The sequence below is a fragment of the Nymphalis io genome, chromosome 8 (assembly GCF_905147045.1).
Source record: "Nymphalis io chromosome 8, ilAglIoxx1.1, whole genome shotgun sequence".
Taxonomy (NCBI): Eukaryota; Metazoa; Arthropoda; class Insecta; order Lepidoptera; family Nymphalidae; genus Nymphalis; species Nymphalis io.
In genome coordinates this window covers 11,939,125-11,954,514 of record NC_065895.1, presented here as the reverse complement: position 1 = coordinate 11,954,514, position 15,390 = coordinate 11,939,125, and the positions used below count along the sequence as shown (strand labels likewise).

Here is a 15,390-nt window from a genome sequence, read left to right as displayed (position 1 = left end):
CGGTCACATGAAGTTTGCTGAACGCTCTCGTGCAGGGGACTTGGGAAAGGAACTCCGGGGCGAACGGTTGTCTTCTTGTATCGAGCTTGCTGCGTTTCCAACCACTTTAATCGGCGTGGTTAATTGTTATTTTGTTATTATCGATTGTAAACGAACAAATAAACAACGAGACTGAACTTTTACTTTGCGCCTACATGTTTAATAACGGCTCCGACAACAAATTGCCCCACGTGATCAATACCACCTCGTTACCAATATATATATATATATATATATATATATATATATATATATTGTAAAAAAACTTTTCAAAAAGAAAAAGCCACAGTGGTATTTGTTGAAATTTATTTATTCATACAATGTAAATCATTCACAAAAGCGGTATCATCGGAAATGCACAAGAGATTCAAAATACAATAATAAACAGACATTTTCTCCCGATACTTATAGCTATATTCATAATACATTAAGAGAACGTTTCATAATTAATAACGTCATAATAATATAGAAATGCTTAAAAAATTCAACACATTTATAGTATGAATATATATTTAATATTGGACGTACAATTATTAAAAATTACAAAGTTCGATTAATAAAATATTTTTTTTTTATATAATTTCAGTTAAATTGTAATATTATAAACAGTCGCTTAACTAACTTATATAACCTATTTTCAATAAATTTCATAAAATTACGCGTAACAAAAATGAAATTTAACTTAAATTAAAAATGTGTAACGCGTTATTTAAATCCACGTAATGTCAATTAAAATTAATGAATAACAAACAAAAAAAAAAAAGTCGTAACTCGTTACCGGGAAGGTAAACAGTTTTCGGTGTATCGATTAACTCGTAAGTTAAGGTAGAGACATTGATTATATGGAATTATAGCCGCTTTAATCGTAATTAACTTGTACATTAAATAGAAAGAAAACAAAGTTATCAGGTCCCGTATTAAATTGTCTCTAGTGAGTTAAAAAAAAAACAGTTTTGTTTATGGTAGTGGTAACAGTTCGGAATTCGAAAATATTATGAGGTGGGGCTTTGTCAACTTAATAATAACTAAACTTGTAGATAATTGTATTTTATGGTATTCCGTTTCGTGATTTAAGTTGATTGTTCTTATTTGAAGTTATTTTTGTGTTGTTCTTGTAATTCAAGCGTACCTGGAATTTGAAAAGAAAACAATTATTATACGATTAGAATAAAAATTCCAAATTCAATAAATAAAAATACTTTTGTACTGGTACCGTTCAGAAAATTATTAACAGATTTCATTCCACATTGTAATGTATTATTTTATTATTCGTGCAAACTGAAATTAGTAATTCCAAATCCTCGACAAATTTCATACATTATTTTATTAATATCTAGAATTTTTAAAACTCACAAAATAACAATATTATACAAAATTAAATAATTTATTCACACAGATTCACATAAAATATTCAATGAAATCATCAAAAGCTATGATTACATAATTTTAAACAAATTTGTTTATATTTGTAATTTTAGCTTATGATGATTTCACAAAAATTGCATGCAATTAGTAAAATTAAACTCAATAAAATATTAGTTACTCACCATTCCGCATATAAACTTGTTCAATGACATTCAGCCAGACATGACATGACAATGACATTGTTACCAGAATAAAAAACAAAATCTTTAATTAAATGCTTTATTCTGAATAATTGTAACATCAAAATCAGGGCACAATAATTAAGCTTATTATAACTTTAAGTAATGGCAAGTTACAAATTTTAAGATCTAAAATGAGCATCGAATTTTGGCATTTATTTATAATTAATTAAAACAAAATGCTAAATCAAAAATCAAATTACTGTACTCTCATATTTTTTAATTAATAAAACTGATATACATTTACCGAATTTAGTAAATGATCTTATAATAAAAAAGTTTTAACAGAAATAAAATGTATGTTATCTTAAACGCGTTTATAGAATTTTTATGTATTATGTACTCTATACTATATAAAGCAATGATTTTAAGACAACTAAAGCATTATGTAGCTTAATGCGCTTTTAATTAATAAATGTTTTTTTTATATGTAATTGTTATTTTTTATAAATATAACATTTTTGATAAATTTAAGAACTTTAAATAATTTTTAAATATTTAAATCTTTTACAATAAGAATTACGAGGAAATCTTGAACAAACAATCTAACTATTCATAGTTAGGAATTTAAGAATTTGAAATCATTTCCAAAGTTAAAACTATATTTTATTATTATTTAGCATTTATTCTTCTATTCTACATTTCTACGTTATCCCATAGTATTTTTACTTTTATAGACGTATTGTACCAGTATATATTTGGTATAATAAATACTTTATTTATATATATATGTAGCTTTAATTTATTTTAGTCATTAGAAAAGTCAACGACATTTATATATTGTAACATTTTTATAGCCTATTTTGTTGTTGTACTAGATAGTATAAGGCTTATATGTTTTGATAATTCCAGTTTCTAGAACGATGTTAGAATCTAACAATAGAAATGAAGTCTTATTGTCCTTTAAAGTCGAGAATATTGAAATAATATCTATTCACTGTTTTTTTTTTATGTACTATTGTGTTTAGCATTTCTTTGTGAATATTTTACCCTTTTTTTTTGTCAATTGAAGTACAAGTGTTATTTAAACATATATTGTTAGTAAAGCTACATCCCAATAATCAGCACATTTTAAGTATTTGAGATTCTCTATTTAGAAACAGATAATACAAATTAAAAAAAAAAACATTGACAAACTTTTTTGAAAATATTTCTTCAATTAAATATTATAAATTAAATAAAAGCATTAATAACTTGTGTTAACTGTTTCTTTGCTTTTAATTTATTGTTCAATATTCAGCATCTATATATGTTAATATCAATATATTTTTGTAAAGTATCACAACATTGTGATAAACATAACATCAACGCTTGTAAGCATTGCTTAGCTTTAAAGACAAATTTGCTCAGAAAGATAAATAATAAATTACTCAGACCTGCTGTAGTTTTTTCGCAGTCGTAAGAACTAAACATTATTTTTAATGAAATTAAATGATGCTGAATAAAGAAACTCCTCAGCCCTAATCACCACATTACAACAGATTATAAATATTTTTACAAAAGCTATATACTTACTGTTAACCCACAATTATGTATACTGTGATACAAAATGGCACTTGCATGAAGCCATAAAATATGTACTTGAAAATATAAACATCCAAAATATATTGCAATAAAAAACCAATTGTGAAAAATTACTCTTACACTTGTGTTTATGTTATGTAAAATAAATATAGAAAATGTATGTATAAGTAATAAAAAAAATTGTTTGTACTTATTAATCGTTTTTGTAAATTATATGCGTATAAAAGAGCACAAGTGTAATAGTACCAATCAAAACCATGTGATTTAATCATAAACCGCCGCCATGCAGTGAACACAGTCCGTCAAAAATAGCCAAAAAAGAACCAAAAAATTGTGTCATAGGTACCAGCTCTAATGTACAAAATATTAGTAGCGTGACCTTCTGTCCATGTTTCTAATGGAGTTGGCGAGGCACAGCGCGAACAGAGCGCCGATCACCTGGAACATGAAAGATTTAATACATTACTTTTTCCTTTCCTCAAAAAGAGGGGAGGTGAGCCTCCACTCAGCAGTGGTACATTTACAGCTTGTAACTGCTGCCAAAAGTATCAACTTCAACTTTAGGTCATACCAAGGTCGAGTTTATAAGACAGGAATGATACTCTAAAAATGATCAACAAGAAAACACAAGTATATCCAAAACATAGTGTTTTCAAAATATTCATAGTAACATAAGACTAGACGTTTGCCTATCATCTATACTATATCCAATAATCCATTGAATTTCTGTTTAGTGTCTGCATCTTGTAACATTGGGCCCATATGATAACTATTTAGCACGTCAGCAAAGTTCATACAAACATGCGATTTTTTCCATATATACTACTGATGTATATTGCTATTATATTAGAATAATTAGACTATTAAATTGTATCATTGCCACTGGCGGCATAGGACTGATTCTAAATTCAAAATCGGCGGTAGATTAAATTTTAATTGAATGTTGAAAATTATTAGTCGTACATAGGCGACCTTATTTGCGGAGGTTTTAGCTCAGCATTTTGTCATTTACAAGCTGTTACTTAAGTATTACTTACATAGTCGACTTCAATAAAATATAAACTTAGTTAAGTAATAGTAAGTCGACTACAAGAAATCCAACAGAGGAGAGCTTCCATTTTGTCAAATCTTGAGCTGTGTAAAAAATTCCGCACACTTTTTGTCAGTTGCATAGTTAGTTTCAAAATACTTGTAAAGGTTGGTAATCTTACCTCAACACAAGCTACACCAATAGCGACACCAGCAATGGTCTTGTTCCACATCTCGTACAGGTCGGCGACTCGCGGGCTGCAGCCGACGTTGTTTGCGTCAGCGAGGGTGCACTGGTCTCCAAGAACTTTGCCGACTGTACCCAATTGAGAGCAACAAGACTTGGGTAGGATGATGCCATAATCAGAAGCACTGTTCTTGCCACAACAATTGAGCTGAAATTTAAAAATAGTTTCCATATATTTTCCTTTTTCAGAACATAAATAGCAGACTTTTAAACGGAAAAGAGTATTTTTCCATTATTGACAGGAATTATAAATTAATTTAGTATATAATTTTTACATAAAAGTACTTCTTTTATTTTATATTTAAACCAGGTAATGTAATATTTTTTTTTTTATATCGCCGGGAGGGCAAATGACTCTACTCCACCTGATGGTAAGTGGTAGTAGAGTCCAAACGCGACGACGGCCAGTACAGACGGGACAAACGTTCTGCACTAGCCGCCTTCGCCTTGCCGGCCCGCAAGATGCCTCTTCACGCCTCGTTTGAAGGAACCCGGGTTGTAAGAGGAGGGGAATACGTGAGCTGGTAAGGAATTCCATTTTTTGGAAGTGCGACAAAGAAAGGAGTTGCCAAATTTCTTTGTTCGCGATGGAATTGATGTCACAGTTAGGCGGTGACATCGAGAACCGATATAGAATATACATTAATAGTAGTATTACTGAATTACCTGTTCTTGAAGATTGTTGAAAACGGTTTCAGCAGCAGGGTCTATGCTTCGTTTGTCGAACAATGAGTTAACGGATTTGACAAGGGCTTCCTTGATGTTGTCCGCGTAAGTGAACATCAGGACAGCGAGCACCACTTGCACGATGATGATCACCAGCAAGAAGATAGCGTACTGGAATCAGACGAAGAGAAAAATTTAAAGCTGATGAGTGGACCACGTCGCTTTTATTTTGAGCTTTGCTCCGCTCTCATTCACTACGATTATGTAACATTTCATTTAAAATTAAAATATTGTAAACAAAATTATATTATATAGTTTATTTTTTTTATTCACATAAGATTTATTTTAAGAATATACAATAATACAAAATATAACAAACTATACAAAAATTATATTATAAGTTATAAAAAAAATACGCAGTCCAAAAGATTGTCCTGTAGCATTGTACCCACGCTGGACGCTGGCACTATTTCCAGTGTAAAATTAAACGAAAATTTTTCTTGTTCGTGACGACAATAATTTTTTAAGCAATATTTTTTAATTGTAAAATTTTTATAGACGAAAAACTATGGATTTGTGTCGCGGCCGTTTATTTATTTTTTATTCTATAATTAGGACATTAAACTTTAAATTTCCTTAAGTAAACAAATACGTGATACGTTTAGACAAATAAGACGGATGTTACTGTATCCGTCTTGTTCAAGATCAATGTCGAAATATTATTTACATAAACCGCAATTCTAAAACACACTATTGCATATATACTATACAATCGTTTGTGTTGTATATATATGGCTAAGAACAAGCCTTACATACACATTAGCACATTGTTAAGGAGTTAGTGGAACGAAAGTGGCTTTCTTTGTAGAGAGCGACCTGGCTTTTGTTTGAGTAACAATCAGAGACCACGTCAGAAAATAGAAACGATTGTTTCTTTCGTTTGTTTAAAAATGCCATCACATACATACGTATATATATTGAAGCCATACATTGAATTTTAAAAAGTGCACTACGTGTTATCGTTCTCAATACGCGATAAATATGACTCAATTAAAGGAACTCGTTAAATTAAATAATTAAAATATTTGTTATGTCAAAATAACTTTCATACACTTTCGTTTGAAATGTTTTTGAATTAAAGAGCGAGACGATTAAAATATTGTTTACGGACACATCTTCGGAATGTTAATTAAAGATAATTATAATTTTAATACAATTATTTTAAGTTCAATTGAGTAAAATATATTTAATTGAGTTTAATTAATCACTCACCGTGACAACCATGCAGTGGCTCTCGCGTATCGCTCCGCAGCAACCGAAGAAGGCGATAACGAACATCACCGCTCCGATGATGATGAACACCCATGGCGCAACTGTCAAGTGACCCTGCAACTCCTGCTTGATCACTGACCAGTTCAGCAGCACGGCGACACCGATACCGATCACCGCCAGACCGAACAGCTGTTGAGTAGAAAAAATATATCTTAGTATGAATTTTTATTGAATTGCACATAACAGTAATTGCTAATATAGATTTTGTAAGTTTAAACTAAAATATGTTATTTTTATACGAATATTAAAATATATATTTTCTATTAATATTCAATTTCAGGTACACAAACGCCTAAAAATTTATATTGAAATCTAGTCAGTTCTTTTGTTGTGATGAGAATTATTATCATCACTAAGGTTTTTGTATAGTGTTATGTTTTATTTTGTACAGTGGATGTAGATAACATCTCAGCGGGCATCCCAGCGGGCGTCCCGTCTGTTCCAAAAGTTTTTGCGTTCATTTTTACATTCTACATTATCATACCTAACTACTATTAGCTAGTTGGCTAATCTCTCTTGAAATTGGCCGTCGTAGCCGAAATCGGTCTGGAGGACATTACTATTGCTATTAAAAGCGATTTGATAATACCAAATGGTGAAAAAACAGAAATCTAGAAACATTACATTTTCCTGTAATCTCGAAACTGGGTAGCATATTTAAACTTCAATGGAATTTAAACAATTTATTAAAATCATATACCCTTATAAGCGAATTACAATTGACCAGGCATTAAGTTACGTATTATGATGATAAATACCTTTGCCTTCTTTAATAACTGACATAAATATAAAAATATATCTAAGCTTCGCAAAAACGCACAGACTACACAACATTGTATACGTATTGCAACATAAAAATAAAAAACAAATTTTATTACCACTTTTACAATGGGCACATAATTAGCCAATGACCGCGCAACACTACCGAGGTCAAAATAAAAAAAAAGAATTCTTTAATAACTGTCAGATAAAAAATATATATCTAAGCTTCGACAAAACGATCTCTATCGACTTTAACATAAAAATATAAAACAAATTTTATTTCCAACTTTACAAGTAACACTATCAAGGTTAAAAAATAAAAAGAAATTGCGTTTCATATTATAACAATCATCTTGTCTAATTTTACGAATCGTTTATTTATCATATTAAATCATGATTCAATCTGTTATTTCGTTTCAAGGATTTTATATAATATAGCAGTAGCGATTGTAGTTAAGGTTTATGGATTATATTTATATGATTAATGGTTTTGTTTATCTTGTATTAAATCTTTAAAAGAAACAAATTTGACAAGAAATTTGACAGGGAATATTGCGGTCTCTTTCTGTTTTTTTTTTTCGTAAAATAAGGGAATATAACATAATGGATGTTTAAAATTCTAGCTATAGTAATGCCATTTAAAAAAATTATTATTATATGAATATTACTGATATATATAAAACAGTCTATTTGTGTTTTTTCAATGTGAGAAATACAAACGAACCGATTTTGATTGAGCTCTTGTAATTTAACTAATTAAATATGCTATTTAGCATTTGAAGTAAATGTTCGCACACACAGCTCTATGAAAAGAAACATTACTAAGTGAGAAAAACAGAATTGCGCTTAAAAATAGAATCTTTACAGTACTGACATGATGTCATTTACATACGTGTCCAATTAGCGTGCAAAAACCGCTTATTAGTAGGCGTTTTATTTAGTCATAAGCAGATATTCAGTTGTTGAAGTAGGATTGCCAATCGCCCACCTCGAGGTCTGCAGGAATTGCTTTATATTAAATCGAACCAGGTTAGACAGAATTCCATTTAAATGGTTTAGGATTCCGCGTGGTGCGATGCGCACATCCAAAGCTATCGGCCGACATACAGCAGCCGTTTGCAATAGACACAATGCACAGGCAATTGTATTTTTTTTTCCTGAGTGAATGTGTGCTGTTGGCCCTATTGGCCTTTACAGCGTCACCGGGCGTTGGGGCGAGTACTAGACTCCGCCTTGAATTTCGAGCCGTCTCGGGCTCTACATGACGAGAAGGCAATTGTAGGCGAGTCCCACTTTTTATAGGCACTTTATTCTTAAGAGGCATCTCTAGTGCAATGTGACGTGTCGATAATTTCATACTGCACTATTTCTTTTCAGATACCAACGTTTAACGTACACCTCACGTTAAAAATAGATAAGTAAAACATGTAGGCCACATTAAAAAAACAGTCTAAATTATAGTATATACACAAAAGGCATGGAGAACACGCCTGTGGAGTATACTATGGTATACTATGGTAAACCATATTAAATAGAACAATATAAATTTATTTATAGTAAGTTGGCAGACTGTCAAATGGGCACCTGACGGTAAGTGGTCACCACTCCTAATAGACCCAATGTCTTTTATTCTAAGAAATATCAACCATTCCTTAAATCGCCATTTATTTAACTTTATACGAATACGCACTAATCAAAATGTAATGTATTGTAAATTTAGAGTAGAACACGAACGCTTTTCGTATTCACACACCTGAAACAAAAATATAGCGACTGAGTTGCCGCCTGCCGGGTGCTATTTACACAAAACGGCCAACCGTACAACGAACTCAAGTCTTCTAATATTAAAAATACGCATACAATACTCGCCTCTTTCGTTATATATTACGTAACAGACTTGCTTGAGACGATCGATTATTCACATCGCTCCATCTGGTTCAACTTTAACAGACGCATTCAAAACTTATGTTAAAAGTAATACGGTTTCTTTTAGTGCAAGTTGGTTCGCTCGATTTTCGTCCTTGCAATTGCGAGATAAATGACAAATTCGTATATTACATTTTATTGAAATAACGCATTATACGTGAAGGATTAAAAACTGGCAGATGTTTAAAGTTATTGAATAACAGGCAGATGTTTTAACACGATGTTAAGCCAGCAAACGGCATATCCGTTTAATGTATAGGCATAAATTATGTATTAAGTTGCAGGTCGAATTTGGACGACAGTTAACAGGCAGGCAGGAGACCTGTATACAACAATGGGATAAAGAAGGCTGTAAATGATAGTTACTAATATTTATAAACGCGAAAGTTAGTTTGTTTCTTTGTTACGTCATAACTTTTTACCTGTATGCTATTTAAAGAAAATCGTTTCAAGACATTAGATTTGTTAAAAGTGTTTTTTGAGTATAATAACCCAATGTCTCGTTCGTTTTGTGCTTATAAGGTTGCAGATCTCCCAAGTCAGTACAATAAAAGGTGGAATAAGAAATTCTCAATAGCAATCCGGATTTGGAAACCGTTGGTTCTACGCCTAAACTCTTTTCGGTCCTGTCGGATTGCCTCCTGGATGGATTGATAATGAGTGAGAAAACTAGTACACTTGTGTAAAAACACATTCGTGCACCATAACATTCGCTCATTTCCTAGTCTCAATAAATATGGCCGACATACCGCAACCTGGTGGTAGGGCTTTGTGCAAGCTCGTCTGGGTAGGTACCACCCAGTCATTAGATATTCTACCGCAAAACAACAGTACTTGGTATTTTTATTATTGTTCCGGTTTGAAGGGTGAGTGAGCCTGTGTAATTACAGGCACAAGGGCATAACATCTTAGTTCCCAAGGTTGGTGGCACATTGGCTATGTAAGCGATGGTTAACATTTCTTACAATGTCAATGCCTATGGGCGTTGGTGACCACTTACCATCAGATGGCCTATATGGCCCATCCGCCTTCCTATACTATAAAAAAATCGAAAAGGCGGACTCTTCTAACGTGGGTATGCAACATCCATGATCAATTAATATCATGATATGATACTTAGGTCGGCAAAACGTTTATCTTAACGAGGTCGGTAAAATGTTATAAGCTATTCCGTATCAACTTTATAATTAACGCAAATGTTTTACCTATTTGTTCATATCACTTAATCCGTTTTGTTAAAATAAATCTTATAGATATCTATAATAACATAATATAAAAAAAGTTAGTTTAGTGTTGAATAAACCGTTGTAATATGAAAATTAATTTGACAGGACTAAAAGAGATGCTATTCTTTTTAACTCCATACTTGAGAAAGAGATGGCAAAACATTTTTAAAGATATTTTAAGTCTCAATATTGCGTTGAACAAAATCGTTAATAGGAATTTAATGGCATAGAAATAATAGAATAGATTCAAATTAAGTTTTATGACTTTTAGGTAATAACTTATTTCCACACGAATCGCTACTAACCTCATAATACTGATAAGAGTCGTACGTAGTCGTAAGTTGTAAATTAAGAATGTAGAGTATGTTATGCACATACAAATATCGTTGCGAGTCAAAACGATGTAAGAACGAAAACACGTTTCCTATGACCTAGTTTAAATGACTTCGATTTTGTTCGGTAAAGCTTATTTGTTTCTTAAAATATATCTGACAAAAATGCATGGATGGAATGATTGCTAGATCTCGTGTAGGAACTAAATGTATGTAATTTAAACAAATTTGTATTAAAAAAAAGAGTGATTACTGAGTTTTCTTCTCGGTATCCACATTACGAGCCGGTGGTAGCACATGACGATTCATAAGTCACTTGTAAAAGTATATTTGAATAAAAATTTGATTTGTTTCGATCGAAATATCCTATTCAATTACAGCTGAAGTTTTTGGTCTTTTATTAAATTGGATTATTAATAATAAGTTATTGGGTGAATGCCTGGAATACACGTGCTATTAAAAAGTCTTTCTTGTTTGCTACTACGTCGTATGCTACTAGTATGAGCATGCTTTCCCAGTATATTCATTTGCTACCATAAAAACAGACCTTAGAGGCTTCCTTACTTATTATGAGCATCCTTCACCGACATCATACATTCTCATAAGAGCTTCTAGAACATATTGTTATAAACTTAATAACAGCGCTTTACCGGCTGTAAAGCGCTAGTATTAGAGATATATTCACTTCGCTTTGCGTTATAATTCTGAATTGCTACATAACAATTTCCATAGCTATATCTTCAAAAATGAACGATTTTTATACACACTTTCATCCCTTTTATACCTAATACTACCTTAGGGGTTCAATTTTTAAAAATCCTTCTTTAGTGCTAACTGTATGCAAAATTTAACGGTGCTAGCCTCCAGTAGTCTGGGCTGGGCGTTAATAACTTTATATATATATATATATATATATATATATATATATATATATATATATATATATATATATATATATATATATATATGTGTGTGTCACCACAAAACTCTTTATTGTTATTAATATTTAATAATGTTTTATTACAGTAATAAATAATAAGGTGCAGTTAAATGATTTCCTCCGAAACTGTAATTTTATTATCACAATTGATGTGATACAATAAACGGGATATTATCATCCGGGGTTTCATCGACGGTTACAAGTTCATTGACACTAAAAAATAAAAAAATAACATCTCAAGCAAAAAAATAAACACATTTATTAGTACTAATACAGTATTTAAAGTCACAAAATTTATTAGACAATAAAATTAACAATTTATCGACGAATATATACAATGAAATAAATGCAAGATCAAACATTTGTCTGTTTTCACTTAGCGTTGAGATTATTTAACCTTGGTCGAATTTACATCACATTGCTTGGGAAGATTAATATTGTTTTTAAAACATGAAAGTTTAATTTCGTACAACTGTTAACGATTTCTCATAACAATTTATCATATTTTAAAAAAAGTATCTTATATAAAAGTTATTATATATAATATATAATTATATTATTAGTTAATAAAAAAAAAATAATTAATTATTTTATATATATATAATATATAATTATATTATATATAATAACTTTTAATAAAAATATCTTTTTATAAAAATTTTAATTAAATAATTTTAATATATAAGTTTTATTGGTGGTAGAGCTTTGTGCAAACTCGTCTGAGTAGGTGCCACCCACTAATCAGATATTCTACCGCAAAACAGCAGTACTTGGTATTGTTGTTCCGGTTTGAAGGGTGAGTGTGCCAGTGTAATTACAGGCACAAGGGACATAACATCTTAGTTCCCAAGGTTGGTGGCACATTAGTGATGTAAGCGAAGGTTAACATTTCTTACATGCCAATATCTATGAGCGTTGGTGACCACTTACCATCAGGTGGCCAATATGCTTGTCCGCCTTCCTATTCTATAAAAAAAAAAGTTATATTTCACAGGAACATTTTGACAATCCTGATTTTCACAATCCTTATACTTTTGAACAAAAAGAAACTGTATATAACGTAACAAAAGAAAAACAAATTAAGGGTTGCCAATTGTTTTTCAAAGGATGTCATTATCTGTGTTGCCTTTGGTCTTTGCCCGGGTTTTAACTCGCAATTTACGATTAAGCTTCACGTGTTCAAACCATTGGGCCATCTCGGTACAGTACATTTTAGTACATTGATTTAAGTACAATGGTTTGGTAATTTTAAGGTTATTTTTAATTAAACATATTAAATATTTGAATCGCACGTCGCGTTTTGATCATCACCGATCAGTCGATCATGGTTTTTCCTAAAGCTTTACAATAAAACAATCTTAAAAATTTATAATGATATTTTGTGTTAACTATTTATCTGTTTTCTCTTGTTGGCAATAAAATCGGATTCCGGTTTTCCTGTTCTGATTTTCCAATCTTGGAAATCAATTAGTCATCGTTATACAAATGGAATGAGGACGTTCCATCTGAAGACGGTCACTGGTTTTATCTTGATGGTAGTGAGCTATTGTCTATTGTACAGTTACATCGGAATTGGTACTTATTAATGTAATTAAAAGAAGAAGAAAGCAAGAAAATGATAATCACGTCATACCTATTATTATTTGTATCGGTCATTTTTACATACATACAAAGTCCCTGTTACTATAATTCTTTCAAGTTTTATAATCAAGGGTTTTTTTTTTAATTTTCGCAATAGAAAATACATATAAGCATATAAAGTTAGCCCAAAGCAATTCATTCTGTGTTTCACTGATGGAAAGTTAAAAACCGACTTACGGTAACACGGTATTTCGATGCGTGTAATATTTAAATGATATAATTATTTTAGATGTCGCATCACTTTCTGACATTCAAAAACGTATTCTACAGTAAATTTCGAATTCGTACTTACACAATAGATCTACGGAAGTCAATCATTTTAAATTAACTTAAAAAAAAACGTTTGCTTTAAGGAAAAAAATAACAGCAATTTTCAAGATACTTGAAACTTGTTTCCTATTAAAAAAACTCGGTTATTCCGCTTGCTCGTAATGACTAATTTAACATTATCTACATAAATACTAAATTTCATCTTTGAACATTTTTTTGGGCCTTATAAACTTTGTGGTTAAAAACTTAACTTGCTACATACTTAGATATTGTGTAATTAAAAAAACTTTTAAAGATGATTTTATTACATCACGAAGGAAATATAAATGTAGTTAAAATATTTAGGCACACGCTGGTCACATATCGATAAAATCTAATAATCAGTCAACTAATAAAAAGTACGTTAGATGCGTAATACGGATCTACAAATTGTTGTTATTTCATTATATAATTTTTTCCTAAAATAATTTTACTATAAAAACGTAATAAATTTTTTTTTTTGTAACAAATTAAGTCCTGAAATTGTAACAACAAATTAGGCTCACTAATTGAGGACACCGTCAAACTAATGATGTAATATTAAAAAAAATTAGAAGTATTTGAGAGGCGTAGAAACAATTTAATAAACAAACGCCACGGGTGCGCTGAACGGGTATAAATACATACGCCAAATCGCTCTAAATCGTCTAAACAGTATTAATAGCCACACGATCGCCTGCAGACACTTTGATATAACAACATATACCCTATGTACTGTAAAGACAGCGCAAGCACATTCGAACATACCTCCTTGACTAATTCAAATTCAGATAAATGGATCTGGGGATTTTCCCCAAGCATTAAAAAAAAGAGCTTAAGTTCGATACTCTTTAACCACGTGAAGCAAGAGAATTGAGAACATATAACAAACCAAAAGTACTTTACGCTAGATCGGCGGTCATAAAATGTTTTGTTTTTTGTAAGAAAAAAAATTCTTTCAGCAATTTTTTTTTTAAAATTAAGTTTACGCTTTTAATGCATATAAAAATTAGTCAATTTTAGTCGTTTTAATAAATGGATTAACACAAATAAAAAATTGTTTTAAAAGGATTTCTTTGAACCAAAATATAGGCGTCAGTTATTCGATTTAAAAACAACAGCTTGAGGAAAGTACTTTTACTCATTGCTTATTAAAAATATAATTACTCCTGTAAGTGAATAAACATCTGGTATGCAATTCTCTTACAACTTAAATTCCTAGTAATGAATATCTTGACTCCATTTACAATAGAGTTACTTAATTGCAACAATGCGAAACTTGAAACTAGACAGCTACTTTAAAGTCTAGACCGAAACTAGACTAGTTCTTGTTGCGAAATGTAATATACAATTTCTCGTTTAATAAATTTGATAGACAAAGCATAAAGATATAATATTTACATAATCAAAAGTTATTATGAGATTATGGAGTTAATTGAAATGTATTTATTCATAACATATATTAGCACTGGCCTTTCGAATTATTGTGAAATATGTAACACCCATTTTTAAGAAGAACTATCATAAAATTGAGATGAACTGACGTAAAATTGATAAAACGGTTCTTTTTAAACGATGAAAACCTATTTTGGGCTTGGGTTGGTTACGCCTTAACTATTTAACCGATCATCATGGAATTTTGTATACACATGTTGGCATGTATACAGAAAGGGACAGGACTAACCTAACCTAACGTAATACCTCCACCACTTCATACGCGGGCGAAGCAGCGAGCGGAAACTAGTATAATATGAAGAGAATGTTTATACCCTTATTTTATTTTAGTCATTTTAAAATATAAAATAATACTAAAACTTGAACGTGATATTAAAAG

General features: G+C 30.8%; 1 protein-coding gene across 2 annotated transcripts in view; it reads right to left on the bottom strand.

The window, feature by feature from the left end:
• Positions 1-328: 328 nt before the first annotated feature.
• LOC126770089 (CD63 antigen-like) overlaps positions 329-15,390 on the bottom strand; it is a 28,852-nt gene continuing 13,790 nt past the window's right edge. Inside the window, exons 2-6 of one of the 2 annotated variants that reach the window (XM_050489246.1) lie at positions 6,382-6,570; positions 5,110-5,280; positions 4,379-4,591; positions 3,514-3,605; positions 329-1,168 (exon numbers count right to left, since the gene is read on the bottom strand). In XM_050489246.1, coding sequence (XP_050345203.1) covers positions 3,534-3,605; positions 4,379-4,591; positions 5,110-5,280; positions 6,382-6,570 — 645 coding nt within the window. In that variant the 3' untranslated portion in view covers positions 329-1,168; positions 3,514-3,533. The remainder of the gene's footprint in view (positions 1,169-3,513; positions 3,606-4,378; positions 4,592-5,109; positions 5,281-6,381; positions 6,571-15,390) is intronic. The other variant, XM_050489247.1, reaches the window with a different exon arrangement.